At 42.3% G+C, this 26,651-nt stretch overlaps 1 protein-coding gene across 2 annotated transcripts in view; it reads left to right on the top strand.

The window, feature by feature from the left end:
- The window catches only part of FAM193A (family with sequence similarity 193 member A), a 2,395,037-nt gene that overhangs the window by 850,546 nt on the left and 1,517,840 nt on the right, over nucleotides 1–26,651 (top strand). For both annotated transcript variants that reach the window (XM_044062897.1, XM_044062898.1), the window contains one exon: nucleotides 16,680–16,827. In XM_044062897.1, the coding sequence (XP_043918832.1) occupies nucleotides 16,680–16,827 (148 nt within the window). The remainder of the gene's footprint in view (nucleotides 1–16,679; nucleotides 16,828–26,651) is intronic.

The raw sequence follows: 26,651 nt of genomic DNA on the forward strand, positions 1-26,651 counted from the left end.
CATTAATTTCGGGTTAGACATGGCTTTATACGTCAGGCACAGATCGCCTCTGAACAGGCGGTATGCCACTGAGTAGAGCTGGAGTTTCTTTAACCGGGCAGCATATGGCATCTGTTTGAGCCCCTTTGATCCTCTTGGTGAGGTACTTTTGGGGTCTTTCCAGTTGCTGCAGGTGTGTGGTAAGGTACATCCCAAAAGGGGCATTGTACTCAATTATGGGCCTGATGAGGGATGAGTAAAGTGGCATGATGACGTCCCCTGATCTAGATGTGAATCCCTTCATGATTAGGTGGGCTATATAAAATGTTTTTCTAACCACTTTGGCCACGTGGTTGTCAAATGAGAGATTGCTATCAACTTGGGTCCCCAGGTCCCTAATTACTTCTTCTGTACTTAATGGATTACCACCTAAGACGGACAACACCGCAGTCATGTGGTATATAAACAAGCAAGTGGGCACACACTCATACCCCCTTTGCAGATTAGCCATGGCACTGTGGGACACAGCTTGGACCTACCAAATACATCTTCAAGCTCAATTCCTGCCAGGAAAACAAAACACTCTGGCAGACTATTTAAGCAGAAACCTTATGGATCCTCATGAGTGGAAACTAAATCCAAAAGTCTTCAGCATGATAACAGAGAAATGGGGGAGCCCAGACATAGATCTAGTTGCCTCTCCTCAAAATTATCAATTGAAAAGATTCTGCACAAGGACTTTTCACAGGCAAGCATGGAAAGTGGGCGCCCTATCCTACTTTTATGCCTAAGGTGGTTTCCAGTGTGGCTCTCAACCAAACAATTCATCTGCCAACTTTTTATCCAAATCTACAGAACAAAGGGGAGAGAATTCTGCATTCCTTGGATGTACACAGACAGCTAAGATTCTACTTAAGCAGGACTAAAGCTCTACGAAAAACTGAGCAATTACTAGTGTCATGTGCTGCAGGATCAGAAGGAAAGGCTATTTCAAAGCAGACAGCTTCAAAGTGGATAAGCCACTGCATCCGTTTCTGCTACTTACATCATGGTAAACCTGTGCCCAAGGGCATTACGTCTCATTCCACCAGAGCTGCAGCTACTTCAACAGCCTTTCTCAGAGGAGTACCAACCAAAGACATTCTAGAGGCTGCTACATGGAGTTCTGTTCACACTTTTACAAAGCATTACCATTTGCCTCTCTACTCTAAGTCCAGGGCAGGTTTTGCCACTGCAGTGCTACAAGGCCTTATAGCCGCACCTAATGCTGTTTAGCTCCAGCCTCCCAACCATAGCTTTGGGATTATACCTAAATGTAATGACTGCAACAGTGAAACATGAACATAGTACAGTTGTGTACACTTGCCATAAATGTAGATGTTCGAGTGTATTCACTGTTGCAGTCCAGGTTACCCTCCCCCTGTCATTCTGAAATTTATCTTTCCTTCTCTATCTTCTACAACCCATGTGGTGCATTTGCTTGTAGATGAAGGTAAAGTTTATTTAGATGCATGTGTGTGTGTGTGTGTGTGTGTGTGTGTGTGTGTGTGTGTGTGTGTGTGTGTGTGTGTGTGTGTGTGTGTGTGTGTGTGTGTATATATATATATATATGTTTTTTGTATAATTTCCTGTCTGTCCTTTTGTCTTGTATAACATCTATGTAAATTTTCATTCCTGCATATGTAAGCTATATTCTCTTGTTGTAACAATACTTTGAATCTTGCAATTTAATTATGTACTTCTATTGTGTATTGGAGCTTTTCTCCTCGGGCCTCTACTGAAAACGGATATGTATCCAGCTAGACCAGCCCGGTTAACAAATGTAAAATAAAATAAATAATAAAATATATATATATATATATATATATATATATATATATATATATATATATATATGTAATATTGCTACCTTTTTGGGGGCACCTGACATCGGGGGCGTCGGCTGCATGTTTTATACCCGTGACAACCTGACGTCATGGAAGAGAAGACAGCATCCGACGCAGGACCCAAGACTTTGGAATTCAGGCCGACTGAGGGCAACCTGCCAGCAGATTACCCAAATGTAATGACTGCAACAGTGAATACACTACACAACTGTACTTTTATGAATTTTCTAATCAGGATTCTGTTTTTTCTGACTCTTCTAATGACCTGGATTTCTCCATACCTACTTATGAGTATTCTGATGCAGAGAATTCCATTCCCTCTGCTTCCCCTCCTGAGGATTTTTCTTTTGGGGAAACTTTACATACTTTAAGGAAGCATTTCTACTGGGAAGGCCAGGAATTTTCTAATTCAAAAAAGAGGCTTAGGGATTTCCTCCTCCTACCTCAGCATAGGCCTTTAGCTATACCTCCTGTACTAGACATTGTTGATGTTTACTCAGAATCCAGTTTGGCCCCTGATTCCCTACCTCCGGCTCCTAGTAAATCTGACAAGATACTACAGGGTTTCTAAATTCCTGAGTCCCACAAGTTCATTTTCAAAAATCCTGTTGCAGATCCAGAAACCATTTCTCAGGGACCCAAGGGCATTAAGGCTTCTACTGCTAAAAATCCTACCCCTTCTGATAGAGACTCCAGGGCGCTGGATAGATTGGGTAAAAAGGTTTATACTTCTGCAACCTTGGCGATCAGAGCTTTAAACTGCCAATTTCATATGTTAAAATATCAACAGCATATTATTGGACTGCTTAAACAGAAAATGATGTTGATTCCTGACTGTGTGGAAAATAAATATTTACAGGATTTAATGCATTCTGCTGAACAAGTTGGAAAAAATACTTTGCAATGTGGTTTTGATTCTTTAGAGGTCTCCTGCAGGGCTGCTGTTACTGGGTCTGTGCTTAGAAGGCATGCTTGGCTTAAGGAGCAATCTTTGCCTCATCATGTTAAAGCTAAATTGTTGGATGCTCCTTTAAATCAGGACCGCCTGTATGGCAATAAGGCTGAAGAAGTTGTAAAAAAAAATGGAAGATAAAGCTAAATCTATGCAAACTGTTAAAGATTTCTTACAAGTGCAACCTCCAAGAATTGGTCCTTTCCAGCCCCTTTCAGATCCTCTCAAACCAAACCCAGATACAGCAAAAACCCCAGGTTTCAGTCCCAGGGGACTCTCAGAAATAAGCAGTGGGGGACCTCCACTTCCAAATCTGGAAATAACAAGACACCCCCCTATAGTAAACAGTCTCAATGACTTGCTTTTAAAATTACCAAGCACTTGTCTTTTAACCGCTCCTTTGGGGGGAAAGATTGCTCTTCATGCAAAGAACTGGGAACTCATAACCCAGGACAAATGGGTTTTAAATATACTGTCCCAGGGATACAGTTTTCATTTCCACACGTTGCCAACACCAAACGGGTGGCCATACCTGCCTCGAAATCAGTGGGCAAGTGGCTCAAAAACAAGTACTTTCCCTCTTGAGCATTGGGGCTATTCAGCTAGTACCAGAAGAGGAAAAGGGACAAGGTTTCTTTTCCAAGCTTTTTCTGGTACCCAGAAAAGACAAATCATGGTGTCCAATCCTGGACCTGTCTACTCTAAACACCTTTCTGGAGATTCCAAAATTCAAGATGCTGACTCTTCACCAGTTACTTCCTATGCTAGGCAAAGACACCTGGTTGGCAACTCTAGATTTAAAAGAAGCATACCTGCACATCCCAATCAGGGAATCTTGCAGAAGATACCTACGCTTCAAAGCAGGTTACTTGCATTATCAGTTCTCTGCACTGCCCTTTGGCTTGTCTACTACGCCTAGTGTATTCACAAAGTGCCTGGCTCCAGTTATTGCATTTTGCAGGCAAAGAAATATTCAGATATACCCATACCTGGACGATTGTCTAATTCAGGCAGTAAACCAGGGCATACTTCTAAATCATCTGGCGTTTGTAAAAAGGGTTCTAACTTGTCTGGGGTACACCATAAATGAAAAGAAATCTCAACCGCTACCCTGTCAACAGATTACATTCCTGGGTGCAAGCTTGAATACAGCTGCCCAGTTGGCTTTCCTCATGCCAGAGAAGCAAATTAATTTGGTAACTTCAAACAAGTGGCCACAAAACCCTGCTATCTGCAAGAGAAATACTGCAAGCCTTGGGGTTCGTGGCCTCCTGCATTCTTTTAATTCCATTTGCAAGACTGCATATGAGGAAACTACAGTGGTATCTAAAAAGTCTATGGAGCCAATATTGTCACAGCCTGGAAACAATGATTCCTATCATACCGTGCCTACGCCTAGAGTTCCTATGGTGGACAGAAGCCTGCAACCAAAACAAGGGACTACCATTCACACTACCCCCTGCCACCCAAACGCTAACTACAGGTGCATCAGACTATGCATGGGGGGCTTACCTGGCAGGGAAGTGCATTCAGGGCAAATGGAACCCAAATCTAATGCACCTACATATCAATCAAAAAGAAATGTTAGCTGCACAGAATGCTCTGACAGCCTTCAAGGACTACATTCTTCCAGGACAACTAATGGTAAAGACGGACAACACCACAGTTATGTGGTACATAAACAAGCAGGGGAGGTACACATTCCTACCCACTCTGCAGACTAGCCATGGCATTGTGGAAACACAGCCTTGAGCTACCAAATGCATCTACAAGCTCAATTCCTGCCAGGAAAATTGAATACACTGGCAGATGGACTAAGCAGAAACCTCATGGACCCACTCGAGTGGAAACTAGAACCACGGATTTTCAATATGTTTATAAGTGAATGGGGAGCCCAGACATAGATCTATTTGCCTCCCCCCCAGAACTACCATTTGCGCAAGTTTTGCACAAGGACTCCCCACAAACAAGCCTGGAAAGTGGATTTTCTGTCCTTCAGCTGAAAAAAACTATTAGTCTATGTCTTTCCCCGTCTGCCTCTGCTCTCCAAAGTTTTACTAAAAGTCAAACAGGACAAACCAATGATGATTTTGATTGCTGCAGACTGGCCGCGCCAACACTGATACCCCCTCCTGCGCAGTGTCGCAAATATCTCCATGGCACCTGACTCAGACCCCTTCCCTGCTGTCTCAGCAGGAAAACCAAATTCTGCACCCTCAGCTTCCAACATTGAACCTTGCAGCCTGGCTAATCACTTAAATTCACCCTCATCATCCCTGAGCAAGCCAGTGATGGATGTCATCTTGGAGGCGAGGAGACCTAGTACTAGAAAATCGTATGCTGACAAATGGAAAAGATTCTGTGCCTGGAACCAATCTTTAGGGATGAGCACAGCAGTGCCCAATTTACCTCAGGTTTTGCAATACTTAACTCAGATACTTCACAAGAGCCTGTCTTTTTCCTCCATTAAAATTCACACCTCAGCTATTTCAGCTCACTATAACACAGAACCACCCCTCTTCTCAAATCCTATGCTCAAGCAGCATCTCAGAGGGGCAAAAAACTTGAGACCACCCAGGAGAGCTCCTACCCTTGCCTGGGACATTAACTTTGTTTTGGAGAAACTCACTCTATCTCCTTTCGAGCCAGCTGCTACTGCAGACCTAAAATTTCTTTCTTGGAAAACAGCCTTCCTTTTAACAATCTCTTCAGCTAGATGGATATCTGAATTACAGGCCCTTATGGCAGTGGAGCCTTTCATCATCTTTCATACAGACAGGGTATCTCTGAGGACCAATCCATCCTTCATGCCCAAAGTGGTTTCCATTGTGGCACTTAATCAGTCCATTCATTTGCCAACCTTCCCCAATCTACGGAATAAAGGGGAATGGATTCTGCATTCCTTGGATGTGCCACAGACAACTAAGATTCTACTTGGACAGGACTAAATCTCGAAGTAAATCTAAGCAATTGCTGGTAGCATTTGCTGCAGGGGCAGAGGGGAAGGCTATTTCAAAACAATCTATTTCTAAATGGATAAGCCATTGCATTCATTTCTGCTATAAGCACCATGAAAAACCTGTCCCCCAGGGTATCAGATCTCACTCCACCAGGGCTGCATCTATTCCTGCAGCCTTTCTCAGAGGTGTTCCTACCAGGGATATCCTAGAAGCTGCTACCTGGAGTTATGTACATACTTTCACCAAGCACTATCATTTACCAATTTTCTCTAAATCCAGAGCTGGCTTTTTCAATATCCATGGATACAAACATATAGTCACTGTCAACGGTAGCCAACCTATTGTACAACCTCGCTAAGAAGGTTTTGGTATCCTTAAGAATTGTGTGACAGTCATCAAGTAGCTCATGTAAGTTACCCTCCACAAAAATGGACAAGTAACCCAGATGTGATGACTGCAACAGTGAATACTTTTGAACATCTACATTTGTGGTAAGTGTACAGTACTGTACTTTCTCTGGCAGGCCCTTCCAGCGCTCCTGAAAGGAGGCCTAGCTGTCCACCTCTGGAGGCAGTCGGGGGCAGATAATCAATCACTGTACCCAAAAGTCTGGCTGAACATCCCTCATGACAAATGGGTACAGTCGATAATATCTTGGAAATACAGCATACCCATCTCCTCCCCACTCCTACAGTCAGTCAGTCCAAGACATTCCACCCAGTCAAAGGGATCAAGCAACCCTAGAGATACAAAGGTCGCTAGAAAAAAGAATCATCCATTAAGTCCCCACAGATCAAATCAGATCCAGAACTTGCTCAAGTTTCATTTTAGTTCCAAAGAAACTGGGGACTGGAGACCCATTTTGGAGTGCTGAACAAGTCCATAAAAAAAAAAATCAAAGTTCCCGAAGGTGACACTGTAGTCTGTTCTCCCCTTTTTGGGAAAAGACAATTGGATGTGCTCAAGAGATCTTCAGGATGCATACTACCATATTAAAATGGACAGGCGATCCAGGAGACATCTAAGCTTTTGTCTGGAAGCCAGTCATTACCAATTCCGAGCTCTGACCTTTGGTTCATAGGTTCATACTAGGCTGTCTGCCCTAGGGCATTTATAAACCTAGCCAGAGTGCGTTTGGCTTTCGCCACCCATTTTAAATTAATTTTGCTATGCCCTTTTTCGAGGTTAGTATACTGTGCCTCTGTCTAACAGTGACACAGAAGTGATACCCAGGGTAAACCTGCTATCTCCCATCCACTCATCAAGATTCCTCTTGAAGAGAGTCAATGAGGGACTTTGCCTAACCTGGACTGGGATTTTATTCCAGAATGAAGGGAGCCTCTGGGTTATGAATCTGTCCCTCCAGCATGTCCTATTTATTTCAGTGCTGAGGTTCAAGTCTCTCGAGCGCATAGCTCGATGGGATTTGGATTTTCTGAGGTGCAGCATGTCCATTAATTTCGGGTTGGACATGGTTTTATACGTCAGGCACAGATCGCCTCTGAGCAGGTGGTATGCCACTGAGTAGAGCTGGAGTTTCTTTAACAAGGCAGCATATGGCATCTGTTTGAGCCCTTTGATCCTCTTGGTGAGGTACTTTTGGGGTCTTTCCAGTTGCTGCAGGTGTGTGGTAAGGTACATCCCAAAAGGGGCATTGTACTCAATTATGGGCCTGATGAGGGATGAGTAAAGAGGCACGATGACCTCCCCTGATCTAGATGTGAATCCCTTCATGATTAGGTGGGCTATATAAAATGTTTTTCTAACCACTTTGGCCACGTGGTTGTCAAATGAGAGATTGCTATCAACTTGGGTCCCCAGGTCCCTAATTACTACTTCTGTACTTAATGGATTACCACCTATGTGGTAATTTGTGGGCACTTTGTTTTTGCCAAAGGGGATGACTATACACTTTTTGGCATTTAGCTTGAGGCCATGGCTCTGGCACCAGTTGTCTGTTTCCATGAGGCCCTTTTGTAAGATGCTTGTGTCTGCTGGAGAGTCGATTGTGGCGCCCAGTTTGCAGCCATCTGCGAACTTGGTCAGCCGCAGTCCTTCTGTGTTGGCCTGTACCTCTGAAAAATATATACCGAACAAGAGAGGTCCCAGTACTGAGCCTTGTGGGACGCCACTTGTAACTGGTTTGGAGTCTGACATGGCTCCAGCAATTCTAACCATGTGGGTTCTGTCCTTGAGCCAGTTTCAACCCTTCTAGCGACATAGGGGTTTATATTTAAGCTGGTGAGCTTATCTATAATGCCCAAGTGGGGTATTGTATCGAAGGCTTTTGCAAGGTCCAAGTAGGCTGTGTGGGCCACCTTCCCCTCGTCAATGGCCTTGGTGACTGTTTCAAAGAAATCAGCCAGGTTTAAGAGGCAGGATCTGCCCTTAACAAAGCCGAACTGGGTAGGATCCAGTGTCTGTAGGTCCCCAATATCTTTATTTATGAGGTCCATGATGATCCTTTCCATGGCTTTGCAGACCAAGCTAGTCAGGCTTTATGGGGTGATAGTTTCCAGGATCCGTTGAGGCACCACCTTTGCGGAGAGGGACCACTGTTGCTGTACGCCACTCTTTGGGTACATATCCTGTAGTAAGGCTGAGATTGAACAGTAGTTTTATGTTTGAGTTTAGTTCTTCTTTGAGTTCATGTAGGACGCAGCCCTGGACACCGTCTGGTCCCATTGATGCTGTGTTTTTTGCTTTGGAGAGGGCAGCTCTTACCTGAGCATCTGAGATGTCAGGGGAGCAGCACTCTGCTGGGATAGATACTTGCCCTTTTTTTGGGGAAGGGGGGGAGAAATTTGCGCTGAACCGTTCAGCTAGGATGTTGGCAATGTCTGGGTTCGGTGTATTTTTTGTCATTTTGGACTAATTCTGAGCATATCTGGGAATTCCCACTCAGGTTCCTAACATAACTAAAGAAAGCCTTTTGATTATCCTCAGTGTCCTGTGCAATTTTTCTCTCAAAGCTGGCCTTAGACGATTTTATGAGTGCCCGTAGTTTTTTGCTAATACTGATCAGAGATGCCTTCCCTTTTTGGGATTTTGCTCTATCATGTAGTAGCTTCCTCCTTCTATTGTATAGTTTGTTTATGGCTGGGGTCCACCAGACAGGAAGCCTAACTTTGGAGGATTGGGACTTGGTTTTATTTGGGATTGCATGATCCATGCATTCCTGAAGGTGTTCATAGAATGCATTTATAAAGGATTCTGTGGTCTGGGCCATATTTTCCACAGGCCCGGGGGCTTTGAAGGATTCCACCTCGGTTTTGAGGAGTGTGAAATTTGCTTTAGAGAAGTTTTTCACTGTGGTTTTTTGGGCAGGGGCTGGGGTCGGGATGTGAATATCTAGTGAGATTAGTTTATGATCTGATCTTACCAGTGAGGGATACACTTCTGGTCTGGAGAATAGAGTCCCCATGTTGGTGATGATCAGGTCCAGTATTTTTTCCCCTCTTGTGGGAGTGGCAACAAGTTGTTCCATAGCATTTGAGTTTATAAATTCTAGGAACCTTCGGGCTAGGGTATTGGAGCTAGAGTAATGCTCCCAGTCTATGTTAGGGTAGTTTAAGTCACCCAATGTAATGGTGTTTGGAGAGACCTTCATATTTTCCAGTGTTCTCAGGAAGGCCGAGTGGGGTTCCTGGGTTTGGGAGGGTGGTCTGTAGCAGGCTATAAACTGGAAGGCAGTTTTACCCACTGTTAGTTGCACATGGATAGTCTCTGATGCTTTGTACTGTGCCACCAACCTGGAGGTGTGGGTATCTTTGACAAATATTGATACTCCCCCTCCTTTTGTGGTTCGGTCCAAGTTTTGGGTCCGAAAAACATGGTATGAGGTATAACCTGGTACTGCTGGGGTGCTCTCGGGAGCCGTGAACCAGGTTTCTGTTACTGCACAGATATCAATGTTCTCCATGCTAAGGAGAGTTTCGAGTGCGTGCATCTTGAGGTTTAGACTTCTGGCGTTGGGTAGCATTACTCTGTTTCCTATCCCTTGTGATACCTATGGAGGTGGGTTTGTCTTTTGAGCCTTGCCTAAAAAAGGCACTATGGGGGTGCCAAGAGCCTTTGCCAATATCCGAAAGCCCAGGGGTGACAGGTGCAAGCCGTCCCTAGTGAAGCATCGTGGCTTGTCGAGCATGTCATCCCAGGCAGACTGGCATTGGATCCCCTTTGAATAACACCAATACTTAAGCCAATTGTTGAAATTGATCATCTTGTCTTCATATTGTGGCATCATTCTTGGTGAGGGTAAGATGCTACTCAAGGTCAGGGTCATACCGGCCTGGGCTACATGCTCAGAGAGCTCCTCTATTACTCTTTTCATGTAGTCCAGGGAGGTACGTCTCAGGTCATTCACACCAGCATGGACAATGACAGAGTCATATTTGTACTTGCCTTGGAGTGACCTGAGTGCTTGTGTTATGTGGCGGATCCTAGCGCCAGACAGGCAGCTCACAGGGATCTTCTCCTTGTTCAGCCTGGTGAGCGGGACGTCAGTGTGCCTGATGATAGTCACCTATTACAAGTGTATCAGGTGTGTTGTTTAGCCTTAAGGGCTGTGACTGTTCGGCACACTGGCTTTGTGAGCTATGTGTTGCACGTGTTTTGTTTTGGGGTAGCGGTTGCTTGGGTGTCTGCTTTGGAGGTCTCTGCTGCTTAGGCAGATTTTTATTTAGAGCCTCCGAGTATGTTTTTGTGTGTTTATATGTTTGGTTTACTGTCGTGGTAGGTCTATGTGAGACTGGAATTGTAGTGAGTGTGGTTTCCTTCTCCTCCTGACTGGTTACGCCAGTACTGAGTTGAGAGAGCTTAGCCTCCAGTTTGGCTATATGGTTGCATCTCTCACATGTGTTGGAATTTGTTGGGAGGAGGAGAGGGTTGTCTGTGTACATGAGGCAATTGTAACATTGCCTCAAGATTCCCAGATTCACCAGCTGGACCAGAGAGGAGATTGACAGCTGACCTTTGGACATGCTAGAATAGTATTGAGAATTCCTTTATAATTGAAAAAAAGGGCCAATGGGGAACAAGGTACTCAAGGGGAATTTGTGAGGGTGTAGTGCTTTTAATTTTTTAGTGCCGACTTGTATAATTGCTTTAGTGAGAAAGTGCCAGGCTTTAGAGTGGGAATAGGGTGTTTATTATGAGAACTAGATCAGTTCTAAGGGAAAAAGTGAAGAGCAGACTTTGCGGAGCCGAGAATGGTTTAAACCCAATTAAGCGGCGCTGCACTATGCGCAGAATCACGCAAAGCTGCGCTAAACCTGGTTTTATACAGGGGGACATGAAAGAGCTGGAAATTGGCCCAAAACAGCCAATTGACTCCCAGATTCTTGTGCTGGGAACACTCCTCCAGGGATAGATAGGCTGCTCTAAGCTCCCCACTGCCACTGGTGAACAAAGAAGCCTCCCTTTATCCAAGAAAGGAAATGGGCAACACAGGAACTTTCCAAACGTCCAGAATACAGCAAAGCCTGTATTTGGACTACTCTAGGTCAGGAAAGACGGGAAACAAGGAAACATTTTTTTTCTTTTTTGCAACAAACAGCAGGAAAATGTAATAAATATGTAACACAGGCTAGCGCACTTGAGTGTGTAGCCTCAACAGGTAAATGCAACAAACAGGGCAAACTTTAAAAGTGCAGGTGCAAAAACAACTTTAAACAGTTTGAAACAGTTTAAGAAGCAGAAATACTTGCAGTTTAGCTAGATCGGACAGTCGCCCAGGTAGTAGCACGAAAAAAAACACTTTTATCAGGTTAGCAGTCGCTCTTTTAGCCTCTCTGCTGCTAGCACCACTCTGCAGGACCACGAGGAGCTTGGCTGAGTAGTAACAAGCGCACAAACCGCGCCAAAGCGGGTTTTATACAGGGGGACTTGAAAGAGCTAGAAATTGGCCCAAAACGGCCAATAGACCACCAGATTCTTGTGCTGGGAACACTCCTCCAGGGATAGATAGGCTGCTCTAAGCTCCCCACTGCCACTGGTGAACAAAGAAGCCTCCCTTTATCCAAGAAAGGAAATGGGCAACACAGGAACTTTCCAAAAGTCCAGAATACAGCAAAGCCTGTATTTGGACTACTCTAGGTCAGGAAAGATGGGAAACGAGGATATATATTTTTTTCCTTTTTTGCAACAAACAGCAGAAAAATGCAATAAATATGTAACACAGGCTAGCGCACATGAGTGTGTAGCCTCAACAGGTAAATGCAACAAACAGGCAAACTTTAAATTACAAGCGCAAAAGCGCGCTAAAGCTGGCTTTAAAGCAGGGGGTTAGAAAGAGATAGGAAATGGCCCAAAACGGCCAATAAGCTACAGGTCACTGGGCTGGAACCATTCCTCAAGGGGAAAGATAGGCTGCTCAGAGCTCCCCACTCTCACTGGTGAACAAAGAAGCTTCCTCCTATCCAAATAAGGATATGGGCAACACAGGAACTATGACACAGCACAGAGATCAGCAATACCTGAAGACTGGACTGTTCTAGTTCAGTAATTGCGGGGAAACAAGGAATTTTTTTTTTTTTTTTTTTTTAAATACAAAGTAGCAGAAATTAGGTACAGAAACACAGTAAATGCTTTAATTTGGCTAGCGCACTTGAGTGTGTAGCCTACCAGTTAAACTAAGCAAAACAAACGTTAAAAGTGCAAAAAAACTCAGAAATACAGGCAGGAATGCAATAAAACAACTTTGCAGAGCTTATTTAGTTAAAGAAACAGGGAAGTCTATATATACAGAAAAGCAACTAAAACACACAAACACTTCAGATGCAGTGCAACCTAGAGCATTTGAGTTGTAGCAATATTAAGGCAATTACAGTTATAATTAATGCTCTGAAATGTACTCTATATTTCCAAAATGTTTGAGAAGGACAGTCAGAACACAAGGAGGTTCAGGCAAAAAAAAAAAAAGTTATTTTTTTTTGAAGGGAAAAAGGAGAAACAGAAGGCCTTATCAAATGTTCTCTCTGTACTAGGTAGAATGAGCTAATGACACTAGACTGGGAGGAGTGTCACAGATCAGATTTACAGTAGGGGCGGGCAACTGCAAAGCCACAGCCAGTAGCACTAGAGAAAGCCACAAACAGATAAAGATTTTTAAAGATATAGAATGCTTTTAACTGCAGACCAATCAGTTACTTGTGCAGATTAGTGAATAGCATTAAAATACACTCGAAGACTAAAAAGGAGACAATAAAAGTATTATATATTAATTGTTAAAAACAATAATCTGTATAAATAATCGAAAAAAAACAGGATACTTGTATATCTCAGCTAACAGCTGCGGTCAACAACTCTTATCTACTCTGCTCAGTGTGTATAGACAGAAACCCTATCAAAGTTAGGGCTTAAATACCAAAAAAACAACTTTTTTTTTTTTTACAAGAACACAAAAGAACCAGCCCCCACTCAGCAGACTATTAACACAATCTAGCCAAGTTAAAGAGAGGCTTCAGCTAGAAACAATAACCTACAAGCCAGTAGTACTAGAGAAAGCCACAAACAGATAAAGATTTGTAAAGATACAGAATGCCTTTAACTGCAGACCAATCAGTTACTTGTGCAGATTAGTTAATTGCAATAAAATGCACTCAAAGACTAAAAAGCAGACAATAAATGTGCTATATATTAATTGTTAAAAACAATAATCTGTATAAATAATCGGAAAAAAAACCAGGATACTTGTATATCTCAGCTAACAGCTGCGGTCAACAACTCTTATCCACTCTGCTCAGTGTGTATAGACCTTGGTCTCACTACAGCCACCAGAGTGTTCACCAAATGCATGGCAGTAGTCACGGCTCACCTGAGGCATCCACGATTCCCGGTGTTTCCATACTTAAACAACTGGCTCCTGACCACCACCACTGCGAATCTACTAACCAAAGCAAGAGGCACCACCATTTATCTGTGCTCGGAACTGGGCATTACCATAAATTTTGAAAAATCTGCCTTGTTGCCATCACAGCATATTATGTTCATGGGGCAGACTTAAGTACAGACGACATGGTAGCAAAACTGCCTCACGACAGAGTACAGAAGCTGTGTCATCAAGTCTCCATCTTGCTCTTGAGAAAGATGGTTAAGGCAAAGTTCATTTTAAAGGCCTTAGGCATTATGTCAGCAGCTACAACACTGTTACCTCTGGCACGTTTACACATGAGAGTCTTCCAGTGGTTACTTTTCACTCAATGGTCCTTGCAGGAGTTACTCTTGTCCCACAAGATCATCGTCACAGAGTCCTACAAGAAAGACCTATGCTGGTGGCTTCAGTCCACCCAGGTAATTCTGGGCAGACTGTTCACTCTACCGCAACCAGTAGCTACAGTGACCACGGATGCCTCCCAGATAGGGTGGGGAGGGGCAGTATCTGAGAAAGACAATCCAAGGAACTTGGGAGGACCACGAGTACCACATTCACATCAGTGTCCAAGAGATCAGAGAAGTGCTTTTGGCGTTGCAGGCATTCCAGAACTCTCTTCCTATAGGTACAATTGCGATACAGGCAGACAACGTCTCAGTAGTGTGGATATATCAACAAACAAGGTGAGACCAGAGCCTATCCCCTCTGTTGAGAGACTCAAAGAGTATGGTAATGGGCAGTCTTCTCTCAACGTTTTCAGATTGCAGCGCATATTCCGGGGAAATCTAACGTGATAGCGGACAAATTGAGCAGAGCAATTCTAATGCCCCATGAGTGGTCCCTAAAACAGGAAATTGCGAACCAGATTTTTTGTAAGTGGGGCCAGCCTTGCTGCGACCTCTTTGCCATGTCCATGAACACCAAATGCAGCAGCTACCTTGCCCTAATCCCTCCTCCGAGGGAGTCACCAAGGGATGCACTTGTTCACGATTGGCCCCTGGGACTTCTTTATGCCTTTCCCCCGTTTCCACTAATCTCCAAAGTTCTACAGAAAGCAAAATCATTGAGTTGTAGGTTAATAGTCAACGCTCCGTACTGGCCTTGTCAAATCTGGTTCCCCTTCCTTTGGCCCCATCTCTGAGAAGAGCCGTGGATTCTGGATTTGGGTACCAGATCATCTGATTCATCAGTCAGGAATGCTCCATCCCTCTTTCCAAACCCTCAGACTGACAGCTTGGCTGCTCCACTTCCAATCTTAGCCAGGCTTCCAGACATATCATAGTTTCGTCTCATAAAACAACTAGAAAGCTTTATGCTAGCCAGTGGAAAAGATTTTCTTGTTGGGCTTCCAAGAATCACATAGACCCCTTCACAGCCCCTGTAACTATAATTTTAGATTTCTTAGCAGAACCTTTTAATGAAGATGCAGTAACAGCTACCATTCGAGTACAATTGGCCTCCATGTCTTACTACCACATAAGAGACATGGGATCAAATATATTGTCTCACAGATTGTGCAAAGCTTTCCTGAGAGGTACCTTTTTACTAAGGCTTCCAATAAGGGAACCACCACCTCCTTGGGACCTCAATTTGGTACTAACTACCCTGATTCTTCCATCATACAAACCAGCTTCCTCTTTCCAACTAAAATTTCTAACATGGAAAAACAGTCTTTTTGATAGCCTGATCACTTCAGCTAGGAGGGTTTCAGAACTTCACGCTCTATCCTTATGCCCTCCGTTTTTAGTTTTTCTTAGAAACAGTCCTTCATTCTTTCCCAAAGTATGTTCTGAGACTAACTTGAATCAGTCCATCGACCTGCCTGTCTTTTTTCCAAACTATGGCAGAATATAAGCTACACCAACTGGATATCCACAGGCAGTTGCACTTCTACTTATATAGAACAAAGTAATTTAGAAAATCTGACCAGTTATTTGTCTCTCTCTCAGAAAACAAAAAAGGTGCACCAATATCGAAAGTTACTTTTGTCAAAATGGCTTACTTGACACTATTACCTACACATATAATTCTCAGCATAAACAAGTGCCAGGAAAATTTTGAGGCCACTCAACAAGAGCAATGTCAACTATGGATTCAATCTGTGCTGCAGCCACATGGGTCAAATCTCTTACCTTTATCACTCATTACAAAGGAGACGTGGTCTCCCGGAACAGGGCTTCCTTTGGTTCCAGTGTTCTGAAGAGTTTATTCCCTTGAGCCACCCAAGAAAGAAGGTACTAGGGACGCTGTCCCAACCAGCAAGAATGAGGGCAAGATAGGACAATATAACAAAGAAGTTATGTACTCGCCATAACGTTCCATATTTGTTGTCCACAATCTCGCCTTCATTCTTGCGTCCCACCTTCCTTCCCCAAGCCTTCGCTCCTGGAGGATCGAGAGGAATTTTATTGGTTGTGAATTGTGTTCTCTACTTCCCTTTTTTTCTCATGAGACGTAGACTAATAAGTATTACCTTGAGATTTTGTATGTAATTTGAAAATATGTTAGTAATTTGCAAACAAAGTCTGAGTAATCTTCCCTAAGCATGATGGGAAAGGGTATAGCCTCGAGCCAGTTGAAGCTCTCGAGCTTTAGTGATAGGCAGAGTCGGAACTGATCCTCTGTTCCGAACTCAACCAGCAAGAATGAAGACGAGATTATGGACAACAAACATGGAACGTTATGGTGAGTAAATAACTTCTTTTTTTCTTTGGCTGATTGGTGGGTGCATCTGTAGAGTCTTTTATCAAGAAATTGAATGTGCAATAATAGGAAAGTAACACATAGTTATTGTACTGTTATATCATGTAAAGAAGTGTAGTAGAACAAGAATTAATCTTACATGTTGTACATTTGCTGCTTAACTGAAGTTCTACATTGTTTGGTTAATAGGATGGCAGAGTTTGATTTATGAAGATAAGGGTTTACTAACTATTAATGTTTATCAGGATATTTAGACTTTGTTTAGCCATCACTTCAAATGTATGTATGGTGAAAAAAAATAATTTACGTACTTGATTTTGGTTTAGATTGGGAACAGCATCACATGACTCATATAGTGAAGATATGTACAGTACATTGTTACAGAAGTACCATGAATTGGAACAGGAGATGAGCCATGTTTCTACAGAATGGCAAGAATGCCAGAAACAGATAGATGATTATGTGGATGAACAGGTGAGAATTGTTTTCTTTCTGTCTTTAGTGCTTGATTAGTATCAAACCTTTCCATTTGCTTTCTCCAGTACTGGAACCAAATCGTCTAGTAGTGGGCAGACTGTCATCAAGGCAGCTGTGAAAAAGGTAAGCTTTCTTCACCTGGCTTACATACTGTCCTCACAACAGCCTGACATCAACATGTTGGTATGTGAACACTTCCATAAACCCATGCAACACAATAGCTGCTGTATATGTACAAGTTAGTGGGAACAGATGTATGGGTTTGTCGTCCTGCCTTCTGAAACTTCTGTCTGTTACATAGTAAGACCAATACAGAATTGGTATCACACATCAGACTGCAAGGTAGGGTTATAGACGACTGCCTGAAACTTGATCTCTAGCTTCAGTAAGCCACAAAGAAGACTCACCAAAAGCTAGACTGCCTATGTAGAGTAAATCACCATCTTACTGACTCTGCTAACCTAGCAGCTTCTTTTTTTCTGCCCACCCTACTGTATGCCTCTTCCTGTCCTAACCAATCTCAGCAACCCTGTCAGCCAAACTAGAACAATGCTACAGTAAAGTTGCCAAGTTCACAATCAACCAGCAATGTAGATTACATCATTGCCTTGCTCTAAAACCACTAAACTAACTTTAACTAAATTCTGTATTGTACTGAAAGTGAATACAACCTTAAAAACTATTGCACAAACGTAAAAAAAAAATCCCATCTCTAAAGTCCATCATTCAACTTTACAGTACTAAGGGACATCTATGCTCCACTGACAAATCATTACTGTCTATAACTAAACCTAACAACAATGCAGGAGTACTCTGTATTGACACTACATTGCTAATGCTGGGAATTTTGCCCCACTCCACTTAACAGTCTACAGCATGAAAGTCTTTAAATGCCATGCCAGCACCTGATAGATGGCTCTGCATCCGCACCACCCCCTCGTTAAACTGTTATCATTGCTACTCTCTGCTGCACAAAGCCTAATGTACTATTTTCATAAGTATACGCTCCTTTATCATCTCATCTCCTTTGTCTTCCTTGTGCCTCCTCCCTTCTTCCTTTCTTTGGGCTGCTCTCTTTATTTTTATCTTCCTGTGTCCTATATTTTGAAGTGTTTAAAGTAACAAATATTATGTAAAACCTTACAATCAGTGCATTACTGATGGGTACTGTACTGCATATACCTCCCTATATTAAGAATATTCATATACAACCCATGTAAACTGTTATTTAAAAAAAAATGTTAGTAAGTGATGTAACTGTCAAGCATGTCTGAATAATGGAACTCTGGCTTGTGAATAAAACTGACTGTAAATGGTAAAATAATGCAAATGATGTCCATGATGCCTGTTCAGTGGAACTTTGTTCTGTGGGCCTCCACTTAAAAAGGACACTGCTCAGTTGGACTTTCCTGGTAAACAAATGCCAGTAACTTATAAATATCGATCAGTGCAGTATGTTGAGATGCCTTTTTTCTTCCCAAGATGAATGTGCTGTTTTTTATATTCATGCCTACCTGCTGTTTTCAGCTTCAGCAGTAACCTGATTGTTAATTCATTCTCATTCATCTTGGCCGGTGTCAAGACTTAATCTTTCTGTGCTACAGAGCATGCATGTGACACTTTTTTATTGACTGAGGTCTTATATGTATCAGTACACAATGTGTAAATGGTCAGTCATTCCTATAGTGCAAAAAAAAAATCTTGCTTACCTTTCATCTCTGCATTCGTTGGTTTAGGACTTCCCAGCACAATCATAAACCATTATGCATGAGCCTTTCATTGATATGATTCCATTGGCGTCTCTGATATGTTTGACACTGCGTATTTAGAGCTAATCTGTAGTTGCTCTGTTTACTTCTTGCTATTCCAATATGGTTGGATAGACATTTCAGTCCGCTCTTTATGTGCAGTACCTCCTTTTTATAACAAGAACTAATTGCTTTAGGCTTCCATTTTATGTTGTTTTAGTGATTCAGTAAGTATCTGTTTGCATGTTTTACTTCAGGAGAGAGTTTTAATTAATTTTAAATTAAGAAGTGTTAATTGAGAAATGTCGGAGACAAGTGCCCCCCCCCCATTCCAGAGTGACATACAGGAAAAGTCATAGTAGCATTTTTCATGATATGTAATTATTGTTCAGTCCAGCGTTACACAAGTTGCTCATTTCATTGCCTTCCCTTAAACCTCACCCTTTTTCCTGAATATTATTCTGCACCATTTTTCACGGGTGACCCAGAAGCACTGTATGGTTAAGTGACTTGCTCAAAGTCACACGGTAAGCAAATGGAAGTGTAAAGATTCTCTGGTCTTTCATAAGACTAAATTAGATGATGGGTTAAGTGAGAGTGCATTTGGTCCTATATTTAAAGGATGCAGACTTGCTGGTGGTGTGAAAAGGCTCAGTAGGAATTTATGAAACATTGAAACTTTGAATAATGTTGATTGATTTTTGTCTGTGGTATTTCAGCACCAAAACCATGACTGTGGAATTTTTAAGTATTGCATAATCAAATTTGTTTGCAGTGATCCATTTCCAAATTAGTGAAATCATTATTTAGATCAGGTAGATGTAACAGGTTGATAGCACAATATCATTAATGTACATACTGATATTTAGGTCAGGTAATTGCCATGAAAAGCTGCATCTCAGTATTGGTTGTGGGCACTAGATTGAATGACCAGGTGCGTCAACTCCTGCTTGCTCGATTCCATTTAGTCGACACAAACAGATGGTCGATAGGTGTGCAAGATCAACAGTCCTTGCATAGGGGAATAGTCTCTCCCTCTGGGGATTGTGTGATTTAGGAGTTAGTATATAATTAGCAGGGGTGGGTTGGGGCTCACGGTGGCTTGCTCCCCTGCAAAACATACTTGCGTTTGGTTTAATCTGCTTCAGGGCAAGTCCCAGAGCATGGACAGAACACATCAGTGTTTGTTTCAGCATTATTACATCAGTAATCTGGGTGGTGTTTGTTTCAGCATTATTACATCAGTAATCTGGGTGTTGGTGTAAATGGCCCTTCGATCCAGTACATTACACCTTTTCATATAGACATGCACACCTAGACACACATACACACACACACACACACACACACACACACACACACACACACACACACACACACACACACACAGGATATAAAAAGTGTACACACCCCTGTTAAAAAAATAGAAACTCAGGATCCATGAGGCATATAAAAGTAGAAAGACTTTAATCCAACTGATGCTAGTGTACACACACTTTCACGTATGAATACGCTTACTCAGGCATTGACGGTCATTAAATGACTGCATAGCTTAAATACAAAAAAATTAGTCAAATGTTCAACCCAATTAACAATTCAATTTAAAGATATATACACATAATTGTTACTTATTTGCAATACATATAAAAGGAATTAAAAATTAAGTGATTCTGTTACTTAAAACTTTCAAAATTGGTTTAATGCTGACATCGTTCAGTCCTGGTGGTTGATGTGATTTGAAATGTAATATCCGTTTATTTTCCTCATTTCCTGTTTGTAGTGTTAATATCTTCTCCACGAGGCTTAGGGAAAACAGTATCATAAATTTAAACATATGCTTATTAGTAGTAGTTTGTATATGTTTAAATAATGCATTGCGTTCCACTTTTTTCCTTATTTCTGACAAATGGTTAGCTATTCTATCCTTTAGGCATTGGTTAGTTTTACCTATATAATATGCTGGATATTCACAACATTTTGCCAAGTAAACTAGATTTCTAGTATGACAATTACCATATGCCTTAAGTTTAAAAAGATAGCTATAAAGAGGATGAATAGTTGTGTTTTCCACATAAATGTATTTACAAAAATGCATCTACCACATTGCCATGTCCCACTTCTCAAAGTATTAGTTGTTAGTGTTGTAACTTGCTCTCTGTAATACAAATGATTTTTTTTATATCCAAACATAGGACTTAAGTCATATATGTGTTTTAATTCAGGTACATGTGAGCACACTGACCAATGCTTTTTAATGATAGGTTTAACTTTTACTGTATTAACGATCATAAGCAAACATTGCTCGACACCCAAAGTTTTTCTTGTATGCACATCTTGTGTTATTTCTAATATTATTGGCATTAGTATTAATAGTATCATTTGATATTTTATTAAAAATAGGTCTCAAAGAAGTATTTCTTTCTTGTACAGTGTGCTCCCATGCTTTAATGAAGGCATGATGTTTATAGCCCCGGTTATGAAAATCTTGAATCAAAGTACCCATTTGCTGGTCAGCATCTGTGTCTAGAGTGTTAAGTAATTATATTCTAGACATTTGATTTTTAACTATATTATTAAAAGTAAATGGTGGATGCATATTTTATCTCTGCAAATAAGTACATTTTTTAACTTGCTTGGTATATAATCTAGTTTGTATACCACCTCTAACATCCTTTATAATCATTCATCTAAAAAATCAGTCTGTTTATAACTAATTTGTTTCTTAAATCTCAAAAAATTGGTAGTAATGTGTAAGTATGCAATAAAGTCATTTAAATCCAGCAGTGAACCTTCTCATAATAAAAACAAGTCATCTACAAAACGTCTATAGAAAACCAAATTTGTTTACATACTTGTTTGTTATACTAATGATTAACTCGTTTTCCCAACTATTCATGACAAGATTCGTATAAGTGTTGGCCTTGGGAGTCCCCGTGACCACACCTTTTTGTTGTTTAAAAAGTTGATTCTGAAATAAGATGATGTTGTTTAAAATTATTTCAGGAAGAGCACATGTTAAACCTATATTAAATTCTTTCAATTCAGGTATAGATGAAATGTATTCTTTGAGCATTTTGATGCCCTCTTCATTTGGTATCAAAGTGAAGAGAGCATTAACATCCAATGTAATCAAATCACATCCAATAACACTATTAAAGGTTTTCAACGCTGTCAGTTCTAAAAAGTATCTAGTATTGTTTACTGTTGTAGTGGAGGTTCTTAACACCACTTTCAACTCATTTTCCAAAAATTTACATAATGGCTCAGTAGTCCAACTCCTAGGAAGCATATTAGTAAAAGTGTGTGCACACTAGCATCAGTTGGATTAAAGTCTTTCTACTTTTGTAAGCCTCATGGTTCCTGAGTTTGTTTTATGTTGTTGTGGACTTGGTCAACCAGGATTTATAGCACAGATTTTGTGCTTTGACCCCTGTTAAAATGCCAGGTTTTTGTGATACAAAAAAAATGAGACCACAGTAAATCTTTTCAAAACTTTTCCCGCCTTTAATGTGACCTGTAACCTGTACAATTCAATTGAAAAACAAACAAATCTGTTAGGGGAAAAATATAAAAAGTAAAACATGCAATAAGCTGGGTGCATAACTGTGCACACCCTCAAACTAATACTTTGTTGAAGAACCTTTTGATTTAATTACATCATTCAGTCTTCTTGGGTGCACACCTGCCATCAATTAGAGGGACTTGGATTAACCCCAAATAAAGTCCAGCTGTCCTAGTAGGATTTTCCTGACATTTACTCAGTTGCCTGCTACAGCAAAAGCCATGTTTCACAGAGAGCTTACAAAGCATCAACGGTATCTCATTGTTGAAAGGTATCAGTCATGAGAAGGGTACAAAAAAGTTCCACAGCATTGGATATACCGTGAAACATAGTGAAGACAGCCATCAAAAACTGGAGAAAACTTGGGACAACAGTGACGTTGCAAAGACCTGGACGTCCCACCAAAATTGATGAAAACAGAAGACAAAAACTGGTCAGGGGGGCTGCCAAGAGACCTACAGCAACACTGAGGGAACTGCAGGAATTTCTGGCAAGTACTAGTTGTGTACTACACGTGACAACAATCTCCCATATTCTCCATATGTCTGGGCTGTGGGGTAGGGTTGGAAGACAGAAGCCTTTTCTTACACAGAAAAAATCCAGGTCCAGCTAAAATTTACAAAGCAATACAGCAACTCTGCCAAAAAATGTGGGAAAATGTGTTATGGTCTGATGAGACCAAGGTTGAACTTTTTGGCTACAATTCGAAAAGGTATGTTTGGCGCAAAACAGCACTTCACATCACCAAAAGAACACCATTCCCACGGTGAAGCATAGTGGTGGCAGTGTCAGTATTGGGGTTGCTTTTTTTCAGCTGGAATCGGGGCTTTAGTCAAAGTGGAGGGAATTCTGAATAGTTCCAATTTACCAGTCACTAAACAGTTCCAAATACCAGGACTGTGCACAAGAGATGCCCTTGCAATCTGACAGATTTAGAGCGCTTTTGCAAAAAATTCAGTATTTCAGTATTTCGAGACTTGTAAGTATATACACAGTGGATATAAAACAACACCCCTGTTAAAATGCCAGGTTTTTGTGATATGAAAAATAAGACGCAATAAATAATTTCAAAACTTTTCCCACCTTTAATGTGACCTATAACTTGTACAGTTCAATTGAAAAACAAGCATATCTGTTTTGGGAAAAAATATAAAAAATAAAAATCTACAATAAGCTGGTTGCATAAATGTGCACACCCTTAAACTAATACTTTGGTGAAGCACCTTTTGATTTAATTACAGCATTCAGTCATCTTGGATAGCAGTCTGTCAGCATGGCACATCTTTACTTGTTAATATTTGCCCACTCTTCCTTGAAAAAGCACTCCAAATCTGTCAGATTACGAGGGCATCTCTTGTGTACAGCCTTCTTCACGTCACCCCACGGATTTTCTATTGGATTTAGGTCTGGGCTGTGGCTGGGCCATTCCAAAGCTTAAACTTGTTTTGTTGATTTGGATGTATGCTTGGGGTCATTGTCATGTTGAAAAGTGAAATTCCTCTTCATCTTAGCTTTCTAGCAGATGCCTGAAGGTCTTCTGTCAAAAGTGACTAGTATTTGGAACTGTTAATAATTCCCTCCACCTTGACTAAAGCCCCAGTTCCAGCTGAAGAAAAGCAATCCCAAAGCATGATACTGCCACTACCATGCTTCACCGTGGGGATGGTGTCCTTTTGGTGATGTGAAGGGTTGATGTTAAGTTGTCTGTCTCGCCTTATTTTCTTTCTTGTTGGGATCGGAGCTGATCCTCTGCTCCGACTCTGCCATCTTCTGTAGCTCGAGAGCTGTTTACTGGCTTGAGGCTACCCCTTATCCCATGATGCCTAGCGCTAGCTACCCAGATCTCGTTTGCTGCTTCAGCTGCGAGGTTCGTTGTTATTGTTACTGGCTCAGGCTCGTATAAGTTTTATTGAACTACTTTTTCTGTTAGATTAGGGTTTTTTTCTGGTAGTTTGTTTAAAATATAGTCGCTAACTAGTTTTATTTTAGTGTATTGGTAGTTTTCCCTTAGAACTCGTTTAAGTTAGAGAGTTCTTCCCCTCCCCCTCCCTCTATCCCTTATGTAGGTAGCATTTTAGGTTAAGCTTTTTCTTCTTTCTGTTTGTTAGGTAGCCGTTTAAGTTAGAGGCTTCCTAGTTTAAAAAAAAATATATATATATATATATATATATATATATATATATATATATATATATATATCTTTAACCGTAGTATACCATGTGTTTTTTGTTTTTTGTGGTTAGTGTCTGGTTTTAGTTCTGCTGTTCGGCCTTTTGGCCAAAACCATTTAGTGCAGTATCTTTCTAATTGTGGATATGTCTAAAGAATCCAAGGTGTCTGGATTCAAGAGGTGTGACTCATGCTGTCAGAAAATGTCTCTGACAGGCACACTTCTTGCATCTATTGCTTAGGCGCAGTGCACCTGCAGGACTCTTGTTCTGTATGCCATGCATTTAGTCTGATTTCTGCAGGAAAGCAATAATAAGCTTATTTTGAGGGGTCTTCTTAAGCCCCAGGATTCACTGGCCAAGGCTCTGCCTGTGAAATCTCCTAAACCGACCAAATCGTCGGCTCCCAGCTCGGAACCGTCATTGGCCCAAGCCTTACCTACTACTTCGGTTCCGGCTGGAACCAAGGAGACTGCCTCCTCGTCGGCTCCACCAGTACCTTCGGAGCCATCGCGGACCCACAAGAGGCCGAGGTCCCCTTCTTTAGAGTCTATACATTTGGCTCCTCGGTCTCCCCTGTTGCAGAGTGACCGCAGTCATAGATTCTCCCACTCTTCTCGGTCCTCTAGGCTTTCGGATCACGACGTGGAGAGAGTGGTCAGTAGGTTGTTGAAGTCGCAGGCACTGGCCAAAATGTTGTCCAGCCCTCCTCAACAGGTGTCTGCTCCGTCCGCTTTCATAAATGTTCCTCTTCCGACTCCATTGAGCTCTGAGCCGGAGTTTGTTGGGGTTCGAATCGTGGAACCGTCGGCACCGATAATTTCTCCTTCGGTTCCATTGTCGGCACCGATCCCCTCGATGGTGCCGTCCGTCGAGGGATCTGGGCGCCAAGACTCCCTCATCGGCTCCGAGGGGGCGAGTGACACCGGACCCTTGTCCTACACTGTTCTCCCTCACGGAGCTTCGGCGCAGGTGAGCTCAGCTACTACATCGGCCTCGCTGCCGTCTCCCTCGGTGCGGAGGAGGATTCCGGTTTCCTCTGAACCGGAGCCTTCTCTGCATCATGGCAAGGACTCCTTCAATGTCATGAGGAGTGTACTGACCTCTGAATCAGCTCCACTTTCGACCCCACTGGCTCTGTCCCCTGTAGAGCCTGCGTCAACCTCTGCCCCTCCTCCAGACCCCAAGCGTGGGAACCAGCTCTCCAGAGCACCCCATTGGGTGTTTCCTCTTCTTCCAAGGCCTCCCCTGATCATTCAGAGGAGCCCCCTCAGAAGAAGTGCAAGAGGAAGCACATTGACTCCCCCGAGTCGGTCACTTTGGATACGGATTTGGATGAATCGGAAGGGTCCCCGAGTTCCCCCACTGAAGATGTTTCTTTTTCGGACATCCTAGAAATGCTTAAGCAGAGGGGGAACTGGAATGTCCTAGCCCCTACCGAGAACAAATCTGTATTCCTGGATGCGTTTGGTTCCCGACCTTCCACCTCCTGGGTGTCTCCGCCTTTAGATCCACTAATGTCAGTGGTGGCTCGAAGGGATTGGTCAGCCCTGGATACAGTGGAACCAACCCCGAGGAGACCCGGCAAGTTTATCACTGCACCCCCTGATAAACAGTTCCTTACTAAGGGTGTTCCCGTAGATACCATGGTGGTAGCAGCAGCCACTAAAAAGGAGTTAGCGGAAACTTCTTCCTCTGCCCATCATCCTAACAAGGAGTCTAGGACCATGGATAGATACGGGAAGCGAATGTTTGCTTCAGTGACATTTGACATTTTCCATGAGGTCACTGAATTACTTATGCATTTTACCAGGCTTCAGAGGGATCTCCTGAAAGAGCTCGGAGATTCCCTCCAGGATCTATCAGCTGAAGGGGTTCAAGCTAAAGTGGCTTTTCAGCTGCCGACCCTTAATTTGGTAATCAACTCCTCCATGAGGCTCATTTCCTATGCAGCCGATGGTGCGAGTAGAGCCACGGGTACAGGCGTGGCCCTCAGGAGACATGCATGGATGCGACTGTGTAATTTTGCGGAACCCTTTAGAGTGTCATTCACCAACACTCCCTTTGAACGGTTCCTTTCTTTTTGGACCACAGGTGAAAGACACTCTGACTAGGTGTGAACAGGAAGGCAAGACTCTCTCTGCCATGGGAGTCCGTTTTTCCACTCCTTCCAGACCATATCCCAAGGGTCAGAAGAGTGGCAAAATGTGGTTTTGGAAATCCCAGGGAGCCTCGCCTGACACACGTAGTGACTTTTCCTACAGGGGCAGAGGAGGAAACAGCAACAGATGCCGCCCTCGTGGCAGAGGGGGGGTCCGAAGAACCAGGGCAACAGAGAATCCT

Source organism: Protopterus annectens, chromosome 2.part1 (genome assembly GCF_019279795.1).
Source record: "Protopterus annectens isolate FY-2018-M chromosome 2.part1, PAN1.0, whole genome shotgun sequence".
Lineage (NCBI taxonomy): Eukaryota > Metazoa > Chordata > Ceratodontiformes > Protopteridae > Protopterus > Protopterus annectens.